The following is a 17,143-nucleotide window of genomic DNA, read 5'->3' as shown; positions in this document are numbered from 1 at the left end:
TACGTTAAATACAACACAAGAAGCCAAGTGCCTTAGAAAGCATTATGAATATATTTGAAATTTTTTTTTTCATTTTGCTAAATAAAAGCTTATAAAAAAAAAATAATTTTTTAAATATCATACATACTACATGTAGTCATGTCTCTCTAATAGTTAGTCATACGCGAAATTACTTCCCACTGCGGCTGATACGAAGAGAGTTAAAGGGTCAAGTATTTCAGGCAACGATGTCAAATCGATTCATACTGTTAAAACTAGCTAAAATTGTATTTAAACTAAATAGTTACTCATTATATTATTGAACTGCAAATAATATAAAATAATGATTACTGTCCTAATTTGTTATATGAATTGAAAATTTAAGTCTTTAAAAGTGAGGATCTTACTAAAGGATAACCTGCGCCAATTTTCGTTTGAAAAAAATTTAGTACATGCCACTTACACAATTCTATAAAACTAAAAGATACTTGTTCACATTTCATGTAAAATTATAAAGAGTAAAATTAACAGAATGAAAGAAGTGAGGTACCTGCTCTTGTCTATAATACTCTTGAGAACAGGAATAAGTTAATCCTGTACTGGGCTGATTTTGAGATGTCATTAGATGTGATGTATTTGGTTGCTGACCAGAATTAGAGTGGCTCTGTGATACTGTTGGATATGCATTCCTAGGATTAGATGTTGTACTGCTGGAATATATTACAGCTGATTGATTTCCACTGTATCTACTATAAATATCTTGACTAGGATTATTCTGAGCCAAATTATTTCCAGTGTAATTTCTAAATAATAAACTTGTACTACAATACTGCCTTGTAGAAAATTTATATGATTTGTTTATTAGAAATATCACACTTCTTACCTGTCTATATCGGAAACATATGGAGGGTAATGGGTGCGTGGAGTATAAGACTGACTATACTCATTTTGTTGATTTATGACGCTGCCTTGTGGTCGACTATATTGGTCTGGAGAGTAGTTTTGAAATGATCCCGAGTTTTGATAATTCCCTTGTTGTAAACCTATAACATAATTTTATACACGTAGCTTAACATATGTATTTTAAAATATAATTTTACAGAAATACTCATGTTAATATATTTCTTAACACTACCGAAGACCTCAAAGAATTATAATTATTTTTTAAGATATTATATTTAAATAAAAGAGTTACAGAAACTCTATTTGCACAAGTAGACAGGCATCTACGTATATGGTACGTTATACAACTACACTTAACCCAGAAACTTATTCTTTCGTTTTTTCTTTTGTCAAGCAAAAAACTTCTATATTCCATGTTAAATTATACATTTTCTGCATTGAAATATTTTTAAACTGTAAATAAACTGCTGTGAAATAATTTAAAAAATACATATTTGGCCATTAACAATGATGTTGTAGCATTGTGCTTTCTTTTACATAACACTTACCATAAGCAACCACTTGACCTAAGATTTATAAAGCCCTTTAGGACTACAACTTCCTAGAAACTAATTATATTTAGCAGAGGAGGCTGCAAGTGAATAAATATATATAACTACGTCACCCTTTTACGAATAGCTAAGGTGGATGTGTAAAAACGCAAACCTAAAAAGAGAAAAAGTAGAGGAGGAAGAAGACAAAAAAAGGGACGTTGAGCGCATCTTCGATGAAACACTAGGAATAGAACTCTAGTTATTAAAAAAACAATAAAATTATTAGAGTTCTTTGGCCATTATATTTAATTCTAAAATTACATGTATAGTAATATTTGTTTTACAAATAAATCATTTTCTAAAATATTTTAAACAATAGAAGAAGGAAAAATAAGATATTCAGACCGTGCAACAGTATAAAAGAGCGCCACCTCTAGCGATAGTCGGAGTCACTGGACCGTAGATAATGCACGGAAGTAAGTTACAATTCCTCTTTAATAATTTAATCTTACGAATCTATCGGGTTGGAAGACATTTATTTAAGTAATAATGAATTTTCTGTTACCTAGCTCATTTTTTTTCTATACGTTTTGAGTTTATATATTTTTTGTGATGTTTGTCTTCAGAAAAATGGATAAGGTTGTCAGAGATAATGGAATATCCATTACAACTTGCATAAATGTCTTCTAACTCAATAGGTTTGTAAAATTAAATTATTAAAGAAATATTGTCACTTACTTCTGTGCATTATCTCCTGTCCAGTGACTCCAACTATCGCCAGTGGTGGAGCTTTTTCAAACTTTTGCACGGTCTGAATTTGGAAATTCTAATAAAATGGAAAATCATCATGTTCCATCAAATGTTTTCAGTAGTTCTACTAATTCGGCGGTAAATACAGTAACTTTAGTATGATACAATGAGGACGATTGTTTTTTAAATTGTAAAATGGTAAATCAGATGTCAAATGAAGCAACTGTACATTACAGTATAGATTGTGTCACCTATAAGACTAATACAAATGTTTATACAAAGGTTATTCAAGAAATTTTTAATAGTATCAGAAAATATCTCCCACCCAATAAATTAAATTTAACAGTAGGAGCAATAGTAATGTTTATAAGAAATTAAAGTATAACTGATGGTTTATATACTGAAATGCATCTAAAAATGACTAAAATATTTACATATAATATTAAAGCAGAAATCATTACAAGCAAGAATATTGGAAATTTGGTTGTTATAAGTAGGATAACTTGAAATACAGGAAATACGTTTTTACTACTATTTATTTTATACAAAAAACAATTTGTTTAGTTCTGGCATTTTCTGTGAGCATAAATAAATGACAAGGTCAAAGTTTCAACAAAAGTTGTTTATACTATTAAAAAAAAAAAAAAAAAAAAAAAAAAAAACATTATTTTTCGACAGTTAATTCTACGTAACTTTTTCTTATCAAAATAAAACATCAATTTAAATAAAATCTGAAAATAGTGAAGAAATTGAAAATATTATGTGGGAGAAAATATTCGATATGTAACAAATTTATTGTAGCATATTTTTGGATTACCAAAAATTAAGCTTTCATAATGATAAAAGTGAACTATGTATTAAACTTTCTAAATACTTTATTAACTTAAACTCTGTTTCCATGTATAAAAAATAGTTATTGAATTTATTGATAACATACTGTATAAAACACGTAAAAATTGGAAGAATTTTAAAATATTACCTAATTTATAAATATAACCTATGTTTTCACGATATAGTGAAATCATTTCTTCACAAATTTATGATCAGTATATTGTAGGTCAATTTGTAAAAATAAATGCCTATGAAGTAGTGTTTTGAACATGGCGATATTTTTAGGCAAGGTACAAAGAATCCTCCTATTTCTGCTAATGATGACGAAGTTTTAAAGTTACTTTTGTGAATCAATAAATGAGTTATATATTATAAATAAAATTTAAACATTAATATTCACAAACTGATTTATAATTGTCACAACTGTACGCAACAGGTTCCATAAATTTAAAAACGTAATGTGCCGTAGCAGAACCTCTTAGATGAGGTAGAAATCTACTTTAAACCGGAGTTTTATGAAAAATTCTGTTTTATTTGAAATGCTCAGTGGGAAAACATGTCGGGGAGCCAAAGAGGAAGCCGAATGAGCTTAATTTGAGACAAGCGTGGGATGGTGGGGGAGTAACACACTAAAAAATATTTTTTTAACACGTGGAAGTCGAAAGAATTTTCCATTGTTTTTCAGAGAAAACCAGTAGAGACGGATAAAGGAGTGTAGGGGAGCATGGTGGGAAAATTAACATCTCCACATTTATATACACTATATACATATACACACCTATATATGTAGTTGTTTGTGAGCATTACTATATATCTCCTCTCTCCAAAATTTTATCAGATCCCTTCAAATAAAGTGAAATGACCTTACGTTTCTGTTTTTTTTATTGACTTAAAAATTTTATAGTCCTGTCTTAGCTTTCTTCACTGCTCCTTAGGCCGTCATCGTTTTTTATTCTTCCTTAGCTCTCCATAAAATGGGGTAAAATGTTCTCATGTTTTCGTTATTTTAATTGAGTTTTATATTTATCTACCCCTCCTCAGAATGTGTTTTAGCGTATCTTATAATTCCTCCGTCTCTTACTCAGCTTTTCTTTAACGGAAAACTCATTCAGTTTTTTCATAATTTTATTGTGTTAAATTTTTTAAACGATCTTTACTCGTCCCCCTTTATTTTTAGAACTTCCTTCGGCTTTCTATGGCCAAACAATCAGATAAAGCCGTTAAAGCTGACCTATTATTTTATTGGGTTCAATTTTTCAGCTAACCCATCCTTGACCTCTGTTAGCCTACTACTATTCTTCATAGTACTTATCGGCTCTACCTTACACCCCATCCTTTATATAAGGTAAAACAATTTTAGTTTCTTTGTTATTATATGAGGCTAATTTTTTTTTTTTTAACCTTCCTTAGTCCTTTTTTATGCTTCATTATCGCTCTTTACCCTTCTTAGTGTGAGATTGAACTGTTAAAATTGGTCCATTATTCATTTCAATTAAATTTTCTACATAGCCCCAATCCCTTATCGATTTCTGATACTCCTTTAGCCCTTCTTTAGCCACCTTAAGTATAAATTAAAATTAATTCAGTTCTGTGTTAATTTAGTCTATTTTTCTATTTTTTCCCCTTATTTGCACAAACTCTAACTACTATTCTAATAAATAAGACATCAAATTTTTTTCTCGCTTAGTTCAACAGTTTAAATTTAATGTTTAATACTATTTAATCTTGCTCAAATATAATGTAAAGTAAATTTTGTCTAACATAATGATTTATTACTACAAATTTTTCTGTACAACTTATTAGAAAGTTTTCAAACTAGTATGGAGGTGTTGCTATCGCACACTGATCCTAATTTTAACATTTTTAACAAGATTATTCATTATTCTTTGAAATACGTGTAAGAATATGTCACATACTATACTGACTCATAAAAAAAATGAATATTATCACGGAATAGTTGAGCACTGGGTTCCACCGGTATCTTTATTTACTGCGTAATAACGGAAATTTTCTTTCCTTGTTTATCGAAATTTTAAAGTTATTTTAATGAAGTTAAACCATTTTATCTTTATCATACTCCACATGTAACGTAAACTGAGAAAAGATTCAGATTTAATAAAAACTATATATAATTATGAATGTAGCTAAATACGCAAAAGACAGAGCTTTTACATGTAAGGCACGACTAACAAATTTATCTTCAGAGCAAATGCACGCCCGTGAAAAGTTCAATAATGACATTACCAGCTGAGCATCTGGTTGGCAAAATCGAAGGGTTGGCTTTCGATGAACCTTTTGCTTCTCTGCCTGGCTATTTTCAGCGACGACTTGTCGCTGTTTCCTTGACTGAAAAATTTGATATCAAGATATATAGTATTCTTTTAGTTATCGAAGCTATATTATTTATTGCCATCAAGCCCTGGATCATTCGGATATCATTAAAAACCAGGAGTTCTTGAATTTGTAAGACAAAAAATTTTAAACTATAATAAAAAAACTGACTATCAAAGCATTTAATGTTTGCTTTTTCACAATAAAAGCTTAAAAAACTATTTTTTTAAGCCATGTAGGTAGTTATCAGTTGTATTTCTTAAGAACTAAATTCCTTCTGAATCAAGAATGGGACAATAAAATAAAAGTGTTCAGTTATACTGAAAACACTTGTTTTTATTTTCTAAATTTCTGTAGTGTTTGGGCTAGAAAAATCTTACGTTTTAAGGACATGTTCTGCATTTAAGAGTATCAAGATGTAAAGTAAAAAAAAAATCCAAATAAAATGTTAGCAAGCAGTAGGATTTATAAAGTGCAGAAAAAATCAAAACCTTATTTCAATCTAATCAGTTCCAAACTTTTGATGAGAGTCAACTTATGTATCTTCGTACATGCCTGCATACATACATACATACATGCATACATTTTTAGACCTCAAAGGATTTGAAGGTTTCTAGGTTGTAATGTAAAAAGAAGCTAAGACTAAAATTTAAGTAAAATCCTGTGGAAGTACTATTGAAAACACAACTTTTTTGCTTTAGAGGTTTCAGGTAGATCTTCTTAAGATTTTGTATCACTTATGTCCAGTAGTGTATCACAGAGTATTGACTTTGTGTAATGTAGAAAAAAACTATTTTTCTAAGTATATTTTCAACGTTTTTGTCTATTTTGACCATCAAGACTTTTTCATAGATCCAAGCACATTATATAAACAAGATTTGGTTCGAAGAGAACTAAGAATTTTCTAGATGACTCAAAGGTATAAATGGTAAGGGTTGTAGTTATGGTAAAAATAGTGCTGTTCTCTGTAGTCTTAAGATTTTCTTTACTTAGTAAAGTATAATTCTAATCTTTGAAGAATAAATAGAACAATGAAACATTTGTATTTTTTCAAGATCCACAACTTTTCTCTCAAAACCAAACGTGTGTAACTGTTACTTGTTAAGTTATAACTAAGAAATTAGTTTATTTCAACTTTAAATATTCGTTTTTTTCTATCAGAACATCAATAAACTTTTTTTTATTCTTTACTAAAAAGTGTTTCAATCTTGTGTTTCGTTAAGACCTAAATTTTTTCTCAACTGTGTATATAGACTTAAAATGTTAAATTAAAAAATTTAGATGCAATGCTGATTTTAGTTTTTACATTTCAACCATTTTTCAGCTGGCAATTTATTACATTTTGATAAAATTAGCTGCATTTGAAACTGTCAAGTTAAAATGAAAAAACGAAGCTGTAAACCAGATTGGAGATCAATATAATGTTAAGTTGTAAAGATAGTCGATGTACATGTTTTCATAAGTTCATACGTAAGGATTTTTATTTTAGCAATTGATAGGTATCACTTTGAACACTTTTATGATGTATATGAAAATTATTTTATAACGAAAAAAAAATTTTTAGGCTTAGTTACACTTTTCGCTCTGACAAAAATATAGAGCTCTTTTACACAGCAGTTGTGCCTCAAAACTTTGATTTGAGTGTTATAGAAATACATACTTTTCAAGATTTATGAATAAATATTTTACTATCACGAGTAAAGTTTGTAATGAAAGTCAGTAAAAAAAAAATTATCAGCAGAAATAATTTGAGTTATTTTAATCAACCTGTAAAAAGTCTACATAAAAGTGATGTTTACGTAATAAACGCGGTAAAGTCCTTGTTTTAATCTATGTTGAAATAATATATTAACATAAAAATAGTTATGAAGTATTCATTCATTTTAATGTATTTGATTTATTTATATTAATTTATTAAATATAACTATTTATTTCATTATGTTACACGATCACATTGCAATAATTGTTTTTTAAATGCATATGTTATTCTTTATAATTTAAATCAAGTGCATTTTAATGTAGGCCATAATTTAAAACTTTGAAAAAGTTACAGCTGTAACGATCAAATTACTCATAATGTTAAATAAAATGTACCAAAAAATATATATAGTTATCAAAGTGGTTTAAGTAAAAATTAAATTTTGTTTTTATATCCTAACAAGATAAATAGGTACTAAACAAAAAATTTCATGTATCGCTAAAAAAACAATGAAAACTCAATATCCTCATTTTTTATTTATTAAAGAAGTAGTTAGAAAAAGTTTATGGGGATAAGGGAATTAAAAAGAAAATTAGACCAATTGAAGAAAGAACAAAAACAGGTTAGAAAAAAATTTTAACCTTCTAAAATAACAAACAAACTAAAATAGTTTCAACTTGTATAAACAGAGGGGGGTAGGGTAGGACCAACTAATACTGTATGAATAGGGGTGGGATAACGGGGGTCAGGGGTAGGTCGGTTGAAAAATTAAATCAAGCATCAGGCAAACTGAAACTTTTGCACTTTATTTTTAGGGGGGCTTAAACGGGCCAAGAGTTCTCCTCAAAATAAGAGGAGCCTAGTATGGGTTAGTCGAAAAAATTGACAGTAATTAAATTACAAGAAAACTGATACATTTTCTCTCATATTACGGGGAGGCTAAATGAAAGACTGAAAACCAATTAAGGGAGCTGCAAAGGAGCTGAGAAGGGGTGAAAATATATCTATCTCAATTAAAATCATGAAAAAAATTAGAAAACTTCATCTTGTAACAAGAGGAGCTATGGTAAAATTGATAAGAGCTAAAAATCGGTAAGAGGCTAAGAAAAGGTGGAAAAAGCCAGGAAGCAATTATTAAACTTAATTATTATAGTAGAAAAATAAAAGTGATTTTACTTTTTTCTAAGAGAAGAGGGCTAGGGCCAATGGCTGGTGAAAGATGAAAGAGGGTTGTGTAATAACCATCTAAAATAACTACATATAGAGGTATTAATATTATTATTATCATTATTACTATTATTATTGTTATTGTTATAACAATCGTTATAATTATTATTATTATTATTATTATTACTATTATTATTACTATCATTATTACTATTATTATTATTACTGTTATTGTACTAACAGTTACTATTTTTTAAACGTTGTTCAGATCCAAAAGGTTCACGAATGTAGAACTAAAAAAGATACCTTAAATATAAGGTCTGTTCAAAATTTCAGACTATACGCGCCACGCAGTGGGTGCATTTGATTTTTTTTATTTAAAAACCCGATATTTTATGAGTTAATACAGATGAGTAAAAAGATTGTTTTTAATTATGTTTGTTATAATATCTGTATTTAAAAAAAATACTTGCAAAGCCTACAAATACTAACCTAAAAAAAGTATTAAAAACTCATTTTTTCGATATATTGCTTATTGAATACGACAAAGAGCTGTTTTTTTTACTTACTTCCGAATTTATGGCAGTCATATACGAACGGTTAAAGAAACTCTTAAAGTCGTAATCTAATCTTAAATTTTTGGTAAATGTGTATTACATCAGTATATTAAAAATGGAGACATTTAGCATTTAGAAGCATTATTTTCGGTTAGTCTCTTTGATATTTCATATTAAATTATAAAAATATACTAAGAAGGTAACATTATTATAACCTGACTAAAAATAAGCACTGAACCATGAGTTCTGGGATATCTTTGTCAGTCCAAAGTGATATAGAGTTGATTCATAGTATTTTTTTCCCCAGATTCCATACATAAATGTAAAGATAGAAAAAAGACCAAGAAATTGAAACCTTGCCTCTAAAGTTTTATAAACCTTTAAGTCTTTGCACTAAACCATAAGTTACTGGACATCTTGTCAACGTAAAGAAGAAAAAAGCGGTTTTTCTTTTACTTTAAAATTTACTTCAGAAATACGTAGTAATCCAGAAAAAAGTTAAGAGTTTAAATCGCTGCATCAACAAAGCTATAAAAATTTGAAATCAGAATTCCAAATTTGTATTGAGTTTTAAATTTTTTAGTACTAAAAGTGAGAGTTAATACTTCATTTTTCCAACTTCGAATCTACTACACAGTATAAAGAAACTATGATGGGGGTTTGGTAACCAAAGTGCAATCTACCAATTTTCTCTAGGTATCTTAACATCTTGACTATTTCGCGAAAGCAAACTCATTAAATAATATTTTCTCGGTAATTGTCTTTTCTAATTTGACGTAAATTTTTAAAAAATTTTGAAAAAAGTTTGAAAAATGTAAGCCTCGCCAACAATATTTCATCATACTTTGATTATTGTGTACATACACTAAAACAAAGATAAATTATTATGATTGGATAACGTTTAATTGATCGTAGACTTACTATAGTAAAAGGTGATGAATTAAAAACTAACCTCCAAGTTTAAGTTGGTCTTAAACTTTGTAAGGAATAAGCAAACCTCATTGTGTCTCTTATCTCAGCATTTTTTACAAATAAATATATTTTTTATCACGGGTCACGGCAAACAAATAAGAGCTTCCGTAAACATAGTTCACGCTAATTTTGACATGGTTTGTTTGTCTTTCAAACAAATAAGTAGCTCAACAGAAGTATTAATTTACTGTTGAGTTAGTGCTTTTAGAAAATATTTTAACTAGTTCATCAAACAAAAAGCACAAGCACTATAGTCTGACTATTGGGTCACCTAGGACTAGATGTTTGGGATACAGATATGAGTATACTATACAGAAATGGGAGAGTAAACAGAGTTACTAAAAATATCATACTTGAAATATAGATTATTTGATTTATTAAGCAATAGCATAGTCACTACAGCAAATAGGGTTAGTCGGTATTTAATAGATGAGAAATGCCTCTTCTATGTTTATTTTTGACTTAACACTGAAGTAAACTGAAAGATAAAATACTATGTAGTCACTACGATTACGAGTTACTACGGTAAAAAACTACTACACATCAAAAGATGACGGGTGAAGGAAAATTTTTTTTTTTTTCAAACGGAAACTTTGTTTTTAAATAACGAGATTTATGTTAAAAGTTTCCATATTTTTACTGATCTGAGGAGGACGCTCACTTTCTTTAAAAGACAATCTTTTTTTGTCATTCCCTTCTAAAGTCATGCAGAGAACGCTTTTAAATGCTTTTCTTTTAATTTAAAAATATATATCACATTTACGTAATCATTACCCGTAAGAAAGAAGAGAAACACCTGTGTCCCTCTCCTTTTCCTTGTCAAAATCGTAAAACATCCACCTCTCACAAAAAATTTTTAGTTTTTTGTGAAAATTTATCAGAAACACACTGTTACTTCCAATTTGATGGTGTTTTTATTACATATATGTCGTAAATTTTCATATACAATTTATAGTTAAGGCTTCTAGTTTAAGGCCAATTTATAATTTATCCTTATTGAAGTCATAAGTAAAAAAAGTAATAAAAAAAAAAATTAGCTATGTGTTATTGCTGCCAAGATTTTAAGGAAATGTGTTATTTGGTCATTTTTATACACGGTTTGCATTCCCCATCCTACTAATTGTAAGAACTTTGTTTCTCAATCTGTAAGGTAATGACGAAATTAAAAAAAAATTTCTTTGTATCTGTTTGTATTTCCTAAGCGATCATGTATTTAATATTTAATTAAAATTTTTTAATAGGTTTCAATTTTTGTGCCCTTTGCAAAACTGCAAAACTTTTTTTATAAATAGGAATTAAATAAAAAAAAATTTGCTTTGTGAGTGTTTGCAGTGGCAAGATTTTCAGAAAATGAAGACAAAGACTGATTCTTGAGTAAGGAATAAACTTTTTGGCATCTTTAGTATTTTATCCCAATTTTAAATTTAATAAAAATAACAAACAATTTTCTATCAACACTTTGCGTTTGGGAAATAACAAAATTAAAAAAAAAAAAAATAAGCTCTCCAACTCTTTGTGCTTGCAAGATATACAAAATTCAAGTTTCATTGATTATTTTTAGATTAGGTTCTGATATTATGACATTGTCAAAGTGTTTTTACGATGAACAAGAAGATATATTACAAGTCATAGAGATTATCACTATGTAACAATTAAATATAAAAAGTTAAACTTGCAAATGTTCAAGTTAACAAGATGTATAAAATTTTAGAGGCGAAGTTTTGATTTCTCGGCTTTTTCAAACTTTTTTTATATTTATGTATTTAATTGGGAAGAAAACGAAAAAAAAATCGACTTCATATCTGTTTGATCTGGCAAGATACCCAAGAATTCTTGGTTAAATGTTTATTTTTATGTTACGTTACAATGTTATTTCCTTCTTTATATGTTTTTATAAATTGATGCGAAATGATAAGGGGACTAAAAGAATCATGCTTCTAAATAGTTCCGTTTCTGAAAAATTCGGCAAATGAATAGTCAACATAATTTAAAGGTTAGGTTTTGACTTCTGGGAATTCTATAACTTTTTGTATATAAATATTATCAATTTGAAAGTAAGTAAGAAAAAGTGTTAGCATTTTAACCTTTTGCATGGGCAAAATGTATAAAAAAAGTTTGTGTTTAATGCTAATTATTTAGTTTGGATTTGATTTTTAGGCTTCAGCTAAATTTGTCCTTATGTTTAAATGTAACAGCAAACAAATTTAAAAAAAATTGGTTTCAATCTGTAATCGTTCATAAAATGTGAGATATTGAGAAAAAAAAAAAAAAAAAAAAAACGGAATCCGCCCATTAAACGCTGGTTTAATGGATGGATTTAGAACTATATGTTTACTTAAGTATGACTTCTAAATATAGTGGTAACATCACAAAAAATGAGTTTTTTTATATCTTCAACTGATTTAATTTTTTGCGCGAATGACAGTTCTTAGTCAGGTACAGTCCTTTAATTAATTAAAATATTAAGTAACTAATAATAGTCTACTTATGTTTAAAGTTCACTGAGTTGTTTAAAAATCCCGATGAAAAGAGTCCGAATACTAAACAAAGAGTGAAAAAATCTTTCAACCGTTATTACACTAATGCTACTGGATCTGGAGAAAAGTGTAAACACATTAATGTCGCACTTATTTCTTTAACTAGCTTATGTCAACAAAATATTTTATAAGAATAAGGATCATTATTGAAAATTTAATTATGGCACATTACGTTATTAAGGCATAAAGTACAAACATGAGCGCCTGAGGGGCCGGGTTATTGCATGTTATTGCCCGAGTCACGTATAATGTTTTTCTTACTCAGGGCGCAAAATGCAAAATGCCCGTGGGCACTCTTTAAGCTCAGTAAATCATTTTAGGCCCTAGGGCAGAAAAGTATTTCGGGCACGGAGGGCGCAAAAAACTTTTCTGCGCGTGGGCCCAAAGTAATTACAAGGGTGCAAAGTGTGGCCTGAGAGTGAAAAGTGGCAGTCACACTGTATGCCCATGGTAAGAAAATGATATTGTATTTATCATTCGAAATGAAAATTTAAATAACCGAGGTGGCAACGTTTATTGACATGAAAAAAATAGGGTGAGAGTTTAAAAAATGATGCAAAAGCAATGAGCGAAGCTATATCTACAAAAAATCTGCTAAAAAATCTGGTCAAAGTTTGCCATATTTTGACCATGTACGTATTTGCGTTAACCATCTTTTACGTCATCCGTTAAATCGGCGAAAGAATTTTAAAAAAAAATGCATTTCTTGTGATGTCACGACAATTTGAACGCATACTTGAGTAAGCATATAGTTCCAAACACAACCATCAGGATGAGTTAGTTGTCACTTAACACCTTGAATACACACTAACTGGTAACAACAGACAAAATCTTATTTTTGTGCTTCGCGTGAATAGGAAAAAAGTATATGTACTTCCTAAATAACTTGTTTGTATAATGGTAAATTTTAGCAAGAGTTTCTTCTTCGAGATAAAATCTAATACTTACTATTGTGCGTCTACAACATATACATGAAACATTCTTTCAAGGTTTTGTCTAAGTAGTTAATCAAGCATCAATACATAAAATTCAGACATTTCAATTTACGTGCAATGATTTTTTGAACATATGTGAAGAATCAAGTAACAGTTTAAATCAATGTAAATTAAAAATAATGTCGATTAAAAATACAAAAATAGAAATTTACGTTGATTTACTAAGCCATTAAATCATCAACGTAATTTTTTTTCTATTTCTATTGTTTCAACATTATTGTCGAAGACAATTTTTTTTTGCAAATTAACAATGACTTTTTTCGAAACTATTTGCATTTCAATAGGTTTTTAAAATTTTTGTTGACAAGAATTTTTATTTTTTTCCTATTGTTTTAAATTTTCATCATGAAAAAGTGTTTCAGCAGATAGATGCGCTTAAACACCTTCTTAATGTCATAATTTTATATCCAGATGTAACATGTTGAAAGATAAACATGTAGCTACGCTCTTTCGTTGAACTATACAGTATACTTAGATTAAATTCTTTCACCAAAAAAGTTACTTTTTGTTGTGATCTATAAAACAAATAGTTGTTTGACATAAATTAACCTTACAGTTATGATTAGTATGTTATTTGGTGTCATAATATTGGGAAATTAAAAAAAAAATTTTACATGTTTAAATTTCGATGGCATGTCAACATATGTGATTTTCAGCATTTTCTCACTGTAGCAGAAATGTGGTCAACTAACATAGAATATATAGAAGCATAAAAAAAAGTTTCAAATTCTTAATTAGTTAATTATTTCACCTTTTTCAATAAAATTTAATGGCCACTTTATAATCACATCAATAAAACTCTGGTTTTGAATAATTTTACTCAACGATCTATCATCTTTCGTAAGTTTGTTTTTATTAAACTATTTAAACAAATAAATATACTATTAACACTTTTATGCTCCTTTAAATAAAATTTATTAAGCGACACTGTCAATGTGTCAAATAAATTATTTTTCTAATAACTAACTTACATCTAGCGCTGGTTGATACTGCTGCTTCCTAGTTCCCTAGTGCTTCAGAGAGTAAGTCTCAACGGTTCCTCAAAATGCACAAATACATTAGGGAGTGAAGTATTTAAGTGGAATAAATCTGAATTTCTTCAGTCAACACGTTATACCTTACGTGTATAAGGTACTCATGGGACGCGGGAGTTAAGAGTTGACTAAATTTGATAGGATATGAGACAGACGTAGAAACAGCTAATTTTTCTCTTACGGGAGCGTGTATATGTTATCAAAACAAGTAAAATAGGCCTCTGATTTAATTATACAGCAAAAACAGTATATTGTAACAATGATGGCTCATATTATTATTTTATACATTAGAAAATAACAGTACTACAGTACCAATCGCATTTGTCTGACAGTTGCGATTAAGGTTTTGGATCAATGATAATCTAAGCTAATATCAGAAATAAAAGAAACACAAAATACATGTTCCAGTATGACTAATGTGTTTACCATTTTCCCAATCTATTCAAGTGAAAATTTCACACATCGATTTTTAATGTAATGTAACAATTGATTAGTTTGAATTTCAAAAGCGGTATAAATTTTTAAAATTTTAAAATCAAAATACAAGTAAATGTCTTCATTCGTACACAAAATACAATTTATTTATACATGCTTACTATACTTATGAATATGATTTTTATGTACGTGAGTCACTGGATACATAAGAAAATGCAAACGTAAAAGATGCAATTACATATATGTATATATGAGCGCGCGGTGGCTGAGTCCGCTAGGTCATGGATTGGCACGCGGGAAACCGTGGTCCAATTCCCGGCCAGTGCGACTTTTTCGAGCAAGTACCTCTGTGATTTTTTACATGTGCTTTTTCACCACGCAATGCTCCTCGAGGAGGGTTTAGGCGACCTTCTCGCAGCAAAAATTGCCTAATCTCCCTCTAACCCCCTTCCAGTAATGGAAGGCCTCCCATCCCTCTTCCCTTCCTTCTCCCAAGTGCTAAGTGCCCATAGTAGTGCCCTTATTAAAGGAACCGGACGTAGAGCACTCTAATATATATATATATATATATATATATATATATATATATATATATATATATATATATAAGTGATTCAGCCATAACTTTCTCAGATCGTGTCCGGTACTCGTACTCACATGCCATAATGAAATCCAAAACTTTGAAAACGTGAACTTATGTTAAGTGTTGTCAACTTTACTTGACATATTGACTTACACCAATAAATTGATCTCTTCATTAGGATAATCAATCATTTAGAGTGAAATTTTTCATTCCAACCCATGTCCGCAAATCAATTTCACTCATAAAAACTTTCACCGGTAAAAAATAAGGCTTATCTGCCGCTTAGGTGTGTAAGCATTATATACTTTAGCTATTAGGGATGAAATTTGTACCTTAGTCCCACCAAAAATTGACAAGGACGAGTGAGTTTTCACTGCTTACATTTTGTCCACATATTTGCACCATAATTGCGGTTTTAACAAAAATCAGTTTAAACTAGTAACTTTTTGGATTAGAAATGCTAACCAATGACCACTTTTCAAAGTATAGGACTAAAATGAATAAATCCTTACGACAGGAGTACCAGAAGTTGTTATCTCGAATAGCCAAGGTCTTCTATTTGCATATTTCGTGCGAACAATCATTTTATTCCATTCCAACCCCCTATGGAACAACCACTCGGTATGCGTGTGCAGGTACGCAAACTACAGTTTCTTATTGCATTTTAGGCTAGTAAATTAAGTATGGGTGGGCTAGTCATTGTAATACGTCTATAAGTCATACGAGCACTATAAACTTTGAAAATTCCATTCCGTTTTTTAGAACGAAGTTCTTTATGTCGCGTTACTCGGGGGGCTGAAATTTTAAAACCGACTGATTTTTTTTTTTTTAATTCAGAAATCTCTTCCTCTCCAGTTTCCCTCCTTACCCCGTCCCCCTCACCAACTGTTCTCGACACACTTCCCCTCTCCTCACTATATATGTATATCTGTCAACCGTGCCGTGATACTCTTCTGCACACCTTCACCCACCATTTCCCCTCACACTCCCAAGCAATTAATTTTTTAACAAATTTTAATTTTATTTTCCCACAGTAATTTTTCTTTGACTTAGAATTTTTTTTTTTTACAATTCTAAAAAAAAAAAAAAAAAAAAAAAAAAAAAAAACATTTTTCAATAAAGAGATTTGAACCCTCGACCTTCTGCATGTGAGTCCTGTACCTTTCCCTCTCTGCTACGACCGCTGCCGACTATAGAAACTCGGTTTCTTGTACTTATCGTGTGGTTCGTAACTATAACATTCCATTTTTAAATGTATTCACTGATAATACATTCAATTATGAATTTGTTTTATAAATTGTGTATTTGTTTTCTAAATAATACATCTAAAAAAAAAAAAAAAAAAAAAAAAAAAAAAAAAAAAAAAAAAAAAAAAAAAAAAAAAAAAAATCAATTAGCATAAATATGGTTATATAGATTAAATATAATAAGGCGCGTTATTACGCATTAAATATTTGTATTTTATGCATTTGATGCATAAAATACCGACCGATTTTCATTAAACCTGAGGTTTTTTTGGCATTACAGTAATGCTAATAATTACTGTTATAAATGAAAAAATGAAATATGAAAAAAAATAATAATGAAATTAAATAAAATTTGAACAAATAAAATAATATATTAAAAAATAATGAAATGAAACATGAAAAAAGAAATGAAATAAAGGAAATACAAAAGAATGAATATAAAAAGAAAAATATAAAAAAAAGAAATAAAGGAAATACAAAAGAATGAAAAAAAAAGTAATGAAATTAAATATGAAAAAAAAGAATGATATATGAAAAAAAGGGAATGAAAAAAAAAAGATTAAATATGAAAAAAAAGAAAAAAATTAAAT

The 17,143-nt window shown here is 29.0% G+C and overlaps 1 protein-coding gene across 3 annotated transcripts in view; it reads right to left on the bottom strand.

Annotated features, from left to right (window-relative positions):
• Positions 1-17,143, bottom strand: part of osa (trithorax group protein osa) — a 528,215-nt gene that overhangs the window by 120,856 nt on the left and 390,216 nt on the right. For all 3 annotated transcript variants that reach the window (XM_089589257.1, XM_089589255.1, XM_089589256.1), the window contains 2 exons: positions 863-1,022; positions 530-782 (listed from right to left, as the gene is read on the bottom strand). In XM_089589257.1, the coding sequence (XP_089445383.1) occupies positions 530-782; positions 863-1,022 (413 nt within the window). The remainder of the gene's footprint in view (positions 1-529; positions 783-862; positions 1,023-17,143) is intronic.

This window comes from Copidosoma floridanum, unplaced genomic scaffold (genome assembly GCF_036245765.1).
Source record: "Copidosoma floridanum isolate Cflo_tuat_1 unplaced genomic scaffold, Cflo_Japanese_pri ptg000008l, whole genome shotgun sequence".
Classification (NCBI taxonomy): domain Eukaryota; kingdom Metazoa; phylum Arthropoda; class Insecta; order Hymenoptera; family Encyrtidae; genus Copidosoma; species Copidosoma floridanum.
Note: the sequence above shows the minus strand (reverse complement) of the source record. Positions and strands in the feature narration are given on the sequence as shown.